Below are 12,285 nucleotides of genomic sequence, written 5' to 3'. Positions count from 1 at the left end.
TTCAATTGCACAGTATTGCGCAATAGCAAGAAATCTTCAATTGCACAGTATTGTGCAATAGCAAATATTTTCAATTGCACAGTATTGCGCAATAGCAAGAAATATCTAATTGCACAATATTGTGCAATAGCAAGAAATTTTCAATTGATTGGAGTTATCTTTCTTTGTCCAGAATGGTAGTTGAATCAACTTAAATCATTGTTTTATACAATAAACAATGTATATTCACTTTTACTACCAACTGATAAATTAAAACAATCTTTACCATTCAGTGATAACAAGCACCTTTTGTTACATTTGAATATTTTATGATGTTTTTAAATGAGTAGTAATTGTTGCAAACTCCATTAGAAATTTGAATTGAGATCAGTTTTGGAAAAAGGGAAAGAGGGGTGTGAAAAAAATGGGGGGGGGGGGTTAAATTTTTCTCATTTCAGATTTCATAAATAAAAAGAAAATTTCTTCAAATATTTTTTTGAGAAGATTAATATTCAACAGCATAGTGAATTGCTCAAAGGCAAAAAAAATATTTTAAGTTCATTAGACCACATTAATTCTGTGTCCGAAACCTATGCTGTGTCAACTATTTAATCACAATCCAAATTTAGAGCTGAATCCAGCTTGAATGTTGTGTCCATACTTGCCCCAACCGTTCAGGGTTCAACCTCTGCGGTCGTATAAAGCTGCGCCCTGCATATTTTGTATGTGACCGACGTTAACTGCAGAGTGTGCTGTTCTAATCATAGGGTAAAGTTTATCAGTTTTACAAAAATAAATATTTTCGTCTTCTTTGCAAAATAAAGGCAACAGTAGTATACCGCTGTTCAAAACTCGTAAATCTATGGACAAAAAACAAAATCGGGGTAACAAACTAAAATTGAGGGAAATGCATTAAATATAAGAGGAGAACAACGACACAACATTAAAATTTAACACACACAGAAACGGACTAAGCATTATACAAAATCCGATGAGAATAACAAATATGATATCAAAACAAAATACATGAATTTGGGGTAGAAAAGTACCGTGACAGGTCTTATAGTTATGTGAATTCACACTCAAATATAAGAGAAAACAAACGACACAACGGAAACACAACGTTAAAATGTTACACACACAGAAACGAACTATGATATAACAATGGCCATTTTCCTGACTTGGTACAGGACATTTTTAAAGAAAAAAATGGTGGGTTGAACTTGGTTTTGTGGCATGCCTAATCTCGCACTTTAATGGCAATGTTAAATATAACATTAAAATGACAACATACTGTTGCAGGACTACAATACAAATAAATAGGAGAACGTATTAGACAAAGAAACACATGAATAATAGATAACAAAAGGCATCAGGTTTAAAATTCAGTACGCCAAAAATGCGCCTCGTCCACACAAGACTTACCAGTGACGCCCAGATATAAAAGTTCGAAAGTCAAAAAGAAGTACAAAGTTGTACAGCACTGAGGATCAAAAGTTGAAAAAGGTTGTGCCAAATACGTCTAGGGTTTAATTTATTTCTGATACATTCAATGCATCAAACCGTCTATAGAATTAGTTTCGTAGTGCTGTCTTCTTTTAACTTAACACTTGACTTCACTTACATAACTTATAGTTTCCTTTTATCTTTCCATTGTGAATACTGAATTAGTAGAAGATTTTATTGTCATCTCACAATTTATTTATTTTATCAAGTTTTTCTTACATGTTTTCCATTTTACACTTTAATTGCCTGCTAAACTGTACATATTTGCTACCATATTTACTAAATAAAATGTATTCCCATGTTTTAAATTTATACTTTGCGCGTAATATAAATTATGTGTTTAAAGACAATATTTTGTTGAAAGCAGCAAATATGCAAAGGTAGAATAATGATTTGTACATAACAGTGAAAAATATGCCAGATGGAAATGAAGGTAAATTGTATTAATAGTGACTACGAAAGAGCATCCAATATGCTTCACCAATGTTTAAATGCAATCAGGAAATGATAATTGTGATGATTAAGTATAAAGATACTAGAACATATCCGCGAAATCGCGGGCATTCAGAGCGTGGTTGAAAGTATGTAAAGTGTTGTAGAAAGAATTTTGTAAAAGATTTAATGACTTGAGAATTCAGGAAATGTATCAAAAGTCATAGGTACTTTGGGACAGTACAATGTTTTTTTTTATCCCTCCTCCTTTATTTCCAAAATTCCCTTTTTTTTTGTTTTTTTTTAAATTTATTTCGGGATAAACATTCATTTAGTATATTATGAACATGCAAGTCAGGAGCCTGTAATTCAGTGGTTGTCGATTGTTTATGTGTAACACATTTGTTTTTCGTTAATTGTTTGTACATAAATTAGTTTTCTCGCTTGAATTGTTTTACATTGTGCTTTTGTGGTCTTTTATAGCTGACTATGCGGTATGGGCTTTGCGCATTGTTAAAGGCCGTACGGTGACCTATAGTTGTTAATTTATGTGTCATGTTTTTTTTTCAATTTTTGTAAAAGATTTAATGACTGGAGAATTTCAGAAAAAGTATCATAAGTCATAGATACTTTGGGACAGGGCAATTGTTTTTTTAGCCCGGCTCCTTTTTTGTTTTCTATTTTAAGATGGATAATTTTTTTAATTTTCAATTCTCAGTTTACTTATCGATCCACGGCGGTCATTGATATATTATAATACCCTCTCTATCTAAGGTGACCGTCGTTGATAGTAAACTTGAAAATGATATCTGATAGGAAATAGACATTTTTCGCGTATATGTATGTTCAAAGTATAAAGAAAAACGCAAACCGGAAGTGTTATCTAACTTAAAATTTTGTCCAATGACGGAAATAATATCCGGACGCTTTTTTTTTCACGTTTTTCTCCCAAATTAACTCAATTTGAATAATCATATGAATGGATGACAAATTCGACTAAGCACTGTACCTATATGACACACAGGCATGATGAATAATTTATTGTGGAAAGAAGAGAGGCGACACACAAAATGAGGTCTTCTCGTTTAATAGTATAGATGCTAGCTCAGCTGGAAGACTAATAATCACATAATCTTTCAATCAGTTTAATTGAGGTCTGGAGCTGGCGTGTCATTTAACTGATAGTAGTCTGTTGTTATTTATGTATTATTGTCATTTTATTTATTTTTTGTTTTGTTACATCTTTTGACATCGGACTCGGACTTCTCTTAAACTGAATTTTAATGTGCGTATTGTTATGCGTTTATTTTTCTACATTGGCTAGAGGTATAGGGGGAGGGTTGAGATCTCTTAAACATGTTTAACCCCGCTGCAATTTTGCGCCTGTCCCAAGTCAGGAGCATCTGGCCTTTGTTAGTCTTGTATGATTTTTAATTTTAGTTTCTTGTGTATAACTCGCGGAGTTTAGTATGACGTCCATTAACACCTACGGGTGCGGGAATTCTCGCTACATTGAAGACCCATTGGTGGCCTTCGGCTGTTGTCTGCTCTATGGTCGGGTTGTTGTCGCTTTGACACATTCCCCATTTCCTTTCTCAATTTTATTTTTTTTTTAAATTGAAAAATATCAGGAAAAATATCAGGAAAAATCTTTATTAAGAATTAAATGAGTCACTACATAGAAACAATAGATCAAGAGATATGTTTTTAAAACAATTGATAATCGACAGCTAATTAGAACTAGCAAACAAATATCCAATTAAAAAAACAACATTTTTAACCATAATGAAATATCTAATCACAGTTAGATTATTTTCTGCACAAGAGAGCGGAGAAGAATAAAAAGTTCACAGTATTTATATCACACATCGAGCCTCTAAACGTTTCTGACCACATAAGTGTCATGCTAGAAGTTTTAGGATCATTGAAAAGTAAAAAACGGCAGATAACAACAATAGTTAAACGTCCTGATTGGAGAAAATGTGATAAAGATATATACAAATAAGCCATGACATAATAGACCTAACTGCAATTAAATCAACAACAGAGGCAATTGAAAATTTAGAGAATACAATACATAATGCAGGAAACCTTTCGATCCCAGTCTATAAAAAAAAATCAATTGTTACAACAAAAGGCAAAAATACTTGGTCAGAAACAATACTTCTCGAAAAAATACGAAGGCGTTCTATATATTGTATTAGACATACAAAATCATGAACTTAGAAATGAAATGCAAACTACGAAACGTCGATTAAGGAGTGCACAAAGTAGGACATTCATTTTTTGTACATAAATTAGGCCGTTAGTTTTCTCGTTTGAGTTTTTCCTTCCCATAACAATATGTATGTTCAATACATTTTCTTAATTGATAAGTTAAGGAAACTTAAAGAAGGGCTACATATAGTGTTTGAATAAAAGTATATTATATAGCTTTATGTATATAGCTGAAATGATTATATTTCAGTAAGATAGTTAGTTTTTGTGCATGTGATTTTTTTTTCTTGCTAATTAGAACACGACACGGTATTGTTCAAACAACGTTATAATGACGTTATAAAGGAATACAAATCAGGAACTTTTACCAATACGATTTGACACAAATTAAAGTAAATTAACTAAATAATATAATAAAGACGATTTGGACTGTAATACATCTTTGTAATCTGCGATAAGATAAAACCTCGGCACAAGGGAACAAACAACGACAATTAAAACATTCTACGAAAAAGCAAAAATACTATGAAACCGAAATCCAATAAAAGACTGAGACACGCATAAAGATTTAGAAAAAATAGAATCGAAACCAAAATTTGCTTTTTTTTTTAATGATTCATATTTCAACTATTTAGGCTTTGCGGATCATCATGACTGTTTCTTTAAGCGAGTATTGATAACCCTTCCAGGTGTACCACTCTATGCCATCAGCAAATGATTTATGTTTCCCTTTCAGGTAGAGTCCATTCAGGTTGCTGTAATGACATCCTTTATACCACCAGGCGCCCTTGAACTTCACTGCACATGACCCTCTATAATTATCGTTATCCTTATCTTTTGTTGAGAATTTCATTCTGTTCTGATAAGCCATCGAATCCCCTGTAATTATACGTAGTATGTTGGAATTTAAATTTAAATATTTAAATCATATCCAAGTGACTAACAACATTGGCATTGTAAATTATGTTACTATGTTTTCGGATGCAAAATGTAACATTTTTTAACAATATATCAATAAACAAATCATTACTATATCTGTTGAAAAATCGAACGTTTTGTGCCTATGCTTTAACAATATAGAATTTTGTACTAAGGTATTTTGATGTTTTATATATCTAATATACATTTTGTATTGTTTCTATTTCATATACATGTATATTAAGTATACTGTGATTTGGTATATATACAATGGAAAATTTTCTAAAATCATGATCTTTCTTATGAAAGCATTGCATTGTTATACCAAACGATACAATAACTTAATTAAGAAGGGGGTAAACGCATCAAGTGTGTGCAGCACTACCAAAGTATAAAATGAAAAAATGAATTAAAGTTTTAACAAATATTACGGAATTAACAGATATCGCGCATCATTATGTTGTAAATTAGTCTTAACAATCCGTGTTGATTTTGTTAAATAGATCTTAGTGTTGAAAAACTTGCATAATTCATTGTAGCATTTTTGTTTATATTTTGAAATCCATTAAAGTTCTTTACTTCGATAGTGTATACTAAAAGTAACTGATACATTTACAAAAAAAAACGAATTTTTGGAAAAAGGAGTAAATGAATATTTTTACCGTTCTAATTTAGACAAGTAAATTATTGACTTAAATATGCATTCATTAATTGTATTAATTTACGTTTTTTGATTGAGTTAAGCCTGCCAATGGATATTTTATTGTGTGTTTTTCTATGTTGTAATGTTATGCTATTGTTTCAGAAAAAGGGAGAAGGTTTGGTACCATTAAAATGTTTAATCCAGCTGCAAATGTTTGCACCTGTCCTAAGTCAGGAATCTGATGTACAGTAGTTGTCGTTTGTTTATGTAATTTATACGTGTTTCTCGTTTCACATTTTTTTTATATAGATTAGACCGTTGGGTTTCCCGTTTGAATGGTTTTACACCAGTAATTTTGAGGCCCTTTATAGCTTTTTGTTCGGTGTGGGCCAAGGCTCCGTGTTGAAGGCCGTACATTGACCTATAATGGTTTACTTTTTTAAATTGTTATTTGGATGGAGAGTTGTCTCATTGGCACTCACACCACATCTTCTTATATCTATTCAAAAAAACTTTATTTGTGTGTGCAACTAGTGTCTTGATGTATATATTATATAAAAAAAAGGGAAATGCGGTAAAAGTATAAATAAAAAAAACCCAGACATTTGAATATTAGTTAGATTTTATTTGGAACTTAACAATAGATTTTAGATCTGCCAAATTGTGTTCAATATTTCGTCATTATAAATGTTTTCCTTTTTACCAAATTAAGAGGTAAGGAAGATAATTGATACATATAAGGGTAAAACATATAGTCCAATAATCTAAAGGGTTAGAAATACAGAAATACAAATGGCTTACCTGCATCGCCAGAATAACCACTAATACTCAAAACATAACAAGACCTTTCGCTACCAAAACTGAATTTCTCATAAAGGGCATACTTTCGGTTGTTTTCGAAGTCTTTCATATCAATCCTCAGTTTATATTTGCCTTGAGATGTAAGTTGATGAAGATGTTCGTTACCTAAAGTAAATTTAGATTAAAAGCACCTGAACTGAATAACAAAGGTGTAGGAAGGTGTCATTTCTCAGTAGCCGCGAACATACTATAATAATTTAAAACCTGGTCTTATATGTCTTTTATGTACGCTTTGTTAATCTACTGACTGAAAAGGTTGAGATAAAAAAATATCTTTATCCTAACACAGTTACAAGTGATGTCGAAGGTCAGGATCCTTGGAAGAAGTTAATAAGATTTCAATGCGGAAAAAGAGACAAATAAAAGAGCGATGTTTCTTTCCTTCTTGTTTGGTATTTGATGTGCATGAACTGATTTTGTGTCGTGGATGGATAACCCGTATCCTTTGTTTTTCTATTATTTTAGTCATTTGAAAACTGATGATTAATTTCGCTTTCAGGGTTGTCCTGGAGTTATTTTGATGTTATTCTAAAACTGAAATAAATAGAATCTGATTAAATGAATAAATAAATAAATAGACAGAACACGAGTCCACAATGTCTGAACAACAACAACATAATGATACAATTGTTTCTGTTTTAGAAAAGGTATAACAACAGTTCTTTGATTGTTAGCTTTATAAATAAAATAACTGTATCGGATAGATGACCTGATGAAATCTTAAACAGAACTCCCTATATATGTATAGTATGTATTACCCAACCAAAATTCTTCACTCTGGTTACCAAATCCTCGCTTATAAGAGTCCCAGTCTCTATAGAATGGTGTCTTTCCGTTTATTCTACGTTGAAAAACCTGAAAAAAACAGTATATAACAAATATTGTAATATATTCCTTTAATTTGAAATAGCAATGCCAAGAAAATCATTATCTTAATACAATTAAAAGTCTTTCAAGGGTAATTCAAAAACCAGAAAAAGAAAAAAGTTTATATATTCACAAAGTATACATGCTCTTTAAATGGTTTATTTTACAATGTGTTTAGAATAAAACTGAATGATGTCGTTAAGTTCATTTAAAAGCACCATTAGAGAAATGGTAATCAAAGTGCATTTAGCTTTCTTACAACTCCTTCCAGCTTTTATAAAACTTATATCTTAGGTTTATATCAGCATTGTCGCTGTCAATGTCGCTGACGATGAATTTTTTTAAAAAGAGTTATGCTACTTGGAAATGTTAATTATATAAACAAAAATATACAAAAAGTTTTTTTTAGATTCTAGTTAAAAAAAACCACATACTTTGCTAGATGTAAAATTTCTACTTGGTTGGGGAAATGTATTTAAACTTAGTTTATATACAATTTTTTAGGTAATCTTTCTAATCGTATATCAAGCCGATTAGCTGATTGAACACTTCATTAACCCATCGTTTGATTTGTTTCATCTAGTAATCTTTTTAAACTCACAGTCCAACCCCCACCATGTTTCTCCATTTCACAGAAAACTTTGAAACCAGACGTCTTGTCAGGGAAGATCTGGTAAATTCCACTTTTACAAGTTGATTTGTCAAGGTCACCGCAATCGGCTGGTCGTTTTACTGAAAATACAATACATTTATTTAAATAAACGTGACGATTTTGCACAAAATTACTTGAGACATATGCTTTTTCGAATTTCATTATATAAATAAATTTCATACCTTTGCATGTCAGTTCGGATTCCTCGTTATTTTGTTCCGTTGTTACTTTTGGTTTCTCTGTAACTGTTTTGATTTCTGTTTGATTCTCTGCAACTGTTTTGATTTCTTCTGGTTTTTCTGTGACTGTTTTGGACGCAATATTGTCAGAGAGCAACTCGACAATTTTATTCGCTGCTTCGCCGTAAAATGTAACCGCTACAAAATAATGGTATTTCACAAAATGATTCAGTATAAATTAGGATAGTTTATAGCATAATGGTCCCATTCATATTAGTAATTGTTCTCTAAAACATGTTTGTGAAATTAATAGCGGATGAAATAGTTTATAACTTAACTATAACGTATAATGGATGTAAATAAACCAAGACAAAATCGAGGAAATATGGTCTTTTATTGGTTCAATGATATCTTTTCACCTTATTTAAAAGTAATAACTATAGTATCATGATATAAAGAATAGTTTACCAGATTTGTTGTCCTTTCCTAGTGCTGTTTGTGAAAGCGTGTTTCCCGTATAGAAAATTAGCAATATTGTCGTGAAGAAAATCATCTTGGTGTTCTTAATGATTCCCTTTAAGTTTGATAACCTTATCAAAATATAGTTTATATACATGCACTGTGAATTGATTTTTAACAATGTGTTACATATTTGGCAAGTTACCTTTGTTTTCTATTTCCTTATATGCTGTTTACATGATGATCAAATGAATAGAGATACTTTTGTAAATTTAGAATAAAGCTGAATGATGGTGTTAAGTTTATTGAAAAACAACATTAGAGAGTTGGTTAACAAAGTGCATTTAGCTCTCTTACAACTCATTCCAGCTTATACAAGAACACATATAATACCCATTGATTAGAAGACTTTATACTTTATGTGTAATGGATGATTGTTAGATCCTGATTGTAAAGATGGTACACGTATGTCCTACGTGGACTCTTGTCACCAATTCAGTCTAATTTCAATAACTACAAGAGAGTTAATTGGTTCAGGTGTGACAATATGATGGGCTTCTTACTATGTTTAATAAGATTCATTGAATAAAATAACACATGGAAATATATATCAAGGAAATTATACAAATAAGTTTTAGACTGATTGTTTAATTCAAGGTTAAAATTACATGTACAGTAGGCCATATTCTCACATGTTATAATAACAATGAGTTGATGAACTTGACATACGCAAATGCCCCTATAAATTGTCCAGATTGGTAAAACATGTAGATTAAATTCAGCTTGATAGGTTTTCATCTTTGTATCTTTATAATAAAAACTATTATAACTAATTTTGATAAACTGTTATATTCAAAAGAAATGTATATAAACTATTGTTTGTACTGTTGAGAGGTGACCGTCTGTTATGGACACTGGTCTAGAGCGGCTTGAATAAATTAGTGTTCCAAATAACCTTGAGTTGTGTTATACATGCACCAAAATTTTGGGCCGGAAATGTGGAGATTTGTGGTGTAAAAAAAGTGAAAAATAATATATAAACAATCTTTATATTGAGTTGATTTTAGTCCTCAATTGACAGAACTGATCCAATCCAATTAGTTATGATAATGCTATAAGATATAACTTAATTGTGAAGTTGATGACATTGAAAATCTTTTAAGTGCAGCTGATGAAACGGAATATCATCTTATTCATTTTCAAGACTTGATTTTGAAACTCGTGTCTATCAGAGTTGCATCTACTAACAACATGTTTGTATTCCTTATATCAGATATGGGCTTAAACGCAGACTTTCATCTCAATTTCTCATCAATGAATTTGATGTCAAGATGATATATATTTTAGGACCCTCGATTAACAGACGCGTCTACTGACAAAATATTATTTCTCTACGAGTTGTATCTCAGATATGGACTCTAACACAAACTTTAATCAGTCACTCATATGTGAAATGTAGGTCAAGATAACCTTATCTTTACCAGTCCCATCTTGGTTATTTAAGACGCATTTATGAACAAAAAAATATCATGAACTATAACCTATACTTCCACAGATAGATGGGGAGTCGTGGTGTAGTGGTAAGTGCATCGACTACTAACACAAAGGTTCCTGGTTCGATCCCCGATCCGGCGCTCCCTTGACATCATTTGCGAGTGTGGTCTTGAGATGATAGTCCGTCGGAAGGGGACAGACAAATGGCTGACCTTGTTAAGAGAGAGCCATATCTCTTGCACGTAATAGACACCCTTGTAGATTTCGAAAAAGAGAAGGCTAATTTCGCTCCAAAGGCAACACTCGCACCAACAAAGTGGAAAGGGATTAATACAAGTTGCAATAACTTGTTTCCCAAATCCACTATACATAAACATGTTTAAATTAGATAGATTTACTTTAACTTTATGATGGACAGATAAAACATAAATCCTTTCCCCTACTTCGTTTGACTAAAGATATAAAAATCCTAAAGCAAACAAATATCAAATTATTTCTCTCAGTAAAGGTTGAGAAATGGACAATTTGGTATTGTTGGGGTTTAATCTACCTTGCCTCTACCTGTTCAGTTTTTTAATTGCCTATTCAAACCTTACAGCATGCTTTTTTTCCTGAAGTTTTTCTATACCTAGGATTATTTCATTTAGAAATTGATGGAGAAGACAATATTTTTTGTTTCCATTTCATTTCAGAAGTTGTCTTTGAAGAATAAATAAACAAAACAATATCAAAAATCAAAAAGACGTGAATATTAACATAATTACGTATACTTATACAAATTTGGGTTATTCCTGTTAGTTATACACGGTGGAACTATGACCGAATCATTCCCTGTTACAACTGGGTACGTCAAGGTTATCTTCTCTCTCATTACTGTTTCCTAATAGTAGTTGACTGGGTTGGTAAATCAGCCTTCAAAGATCCGAAATGCGTTGGATTGAGTCTCACAACACGTCTTGAAGACCTTGAATTTGCTGATGATATTTGTGCACTATCCCATCGCTTTTAAGATGCACAACATCAGACAAAAAGTCTGGAAACAGTAGCAAAACAAACAGGCATAAACTTCAACGCACAGAAACTAAATCAATGAGGCTAAATACAAACCAGCAAGATTGTCTTAAGATTGACGACTCTACTGTTGAAGATGTACAACAGTTCACCTACCTTGGAAGTATTGCCAGTACATCAGGAGGCACAGACGAAGACATATCTGAAAGAAAAAAGAAAGCACAACAGGTATTTTTCATGCTTAAAACTGCTTGGAGGAGTAATGCTTTAAGACCTAGCACAAAGTTAAGGATATTTACCACCAATGTCAAATCTGTACTCTTATACGGATCAGAAACCGGGAGAGAAAACAGCTGCATTCACCAAATCTATCCAAACTTTTGTCAATAAATGTTTGAGAAACATCTTCAACATTAGGGACGACATCAAAAGTTCAATGAAGGATAAAAAACTTAATTCAAATAGTTTTTTCACTGACCCATCCTACCCCCCTATTAACTTAATTTGGGAAAAATTGATTGACCCATATGGATATATGTAAAAATCAATGTCGGATAACCAAATCTTGCAGCAGTTCAACCCCCCACCCCCAAACTATTTGAATTAAGTTTTTTTATATTTCATTGATCTATTGATGTCGTCCCTTAGATGGCCAAACAAAATATCCAACAATGAGTTACGTAAAAGAACCAAACAACAGCCAACAACTCAGACAATAAGAACAAGAAAGTGGAAGTGGATCGGGCATACCCTCAGAAAAAAAGACACACACATTACCAAGCAAGCACTAGAATGGATCCCCCAAGGACATAGAAAAATGAGGAGGCCCAAAAACACCTGGCGCAGGGGTCTAACAACCAAGCTGAGTAAAATCTGGATGACCTTGAAAGAAACAAAACGAACAGCCATGGCCAGGAAGAAATGGAGAGAAACTGTAGTTGCCCTGCGTCCCCGTTGGGACGAAGTGGATTAAGTCAAGTAAGTCATACAAATTTAGGTGACTTTTAAGAGAATAAGAATCAAAACCAAGGAGCAAACAAAGACTCACAAAACCGGAGAACATTTAC

General features: G+C 32.2%; 1 protein-coding gene across 1 annotated transcript; it reads right to left on the bottom strand.

Moving 5' to 3' along the window:
* Positions 1-4,765: 4,765 nt before the first annotated feature.
* Positions 4,766-9,077, bottom strand: LOC143071042 (microfibril-associated glycoprotein 4-like). The gene is made up of 6 exons (XM_076245123.1): positions 9,071-9,077; positions 8,258-8,452; positions 8,025-8,155; positions 7,315-7,411; positions 6,497-6,661; positions 4,766-5,013 (listed from the first exon to the last, which is right to left on the bottom strand). Exons 1-6 carry the CDS (start codon positions 9,075-9,077, stop codon positions 4,766-4,768), a joined length of 843 nt encoding a protein of 280 aa, XP_076101238.1.
* Positions 9,078-12,285: the final 3,208 nt, after the last annotated feature.

This window comes from Mytilus galloprovincialis, chromosome 4 (genome assembly GCF_965363235.1).
Source record: "Mytilus galloprovincialis chromosome 4, xbMytGall1.hap1.1, whole genome shotgun sequence".
Classification (NCBI taxonomy): Eukaryota; Metazoa; Mollusca; class Bivalvia; order Mytilida; family Mytilidae; genus Mytilus; species Mytilus galloprovincialis.
This window is presented reverse-complemented; position numbering and strand designations above follow the sequence as displayed.

Excerpts from the sequence above, each read along its gene's own strand:
- LOC143071042 (XM_076245123.1), bottom strand. Across the intron at positions 7,412-8,024 it reads AACATGGTGGGGGTTGGACT|GTTTTTCAACGTAGAATAAA; the intron begins GTGAGTTTAAAA and ends TGTTTTTTTCAG. Across the intron at positions 6,662-7,314 it reads GAGTGAAGAATTTTGGTTGG|GTAACGAACATCTTCATCAA; the intron begins GTAATACATACT and ends AATTTACTTTAG.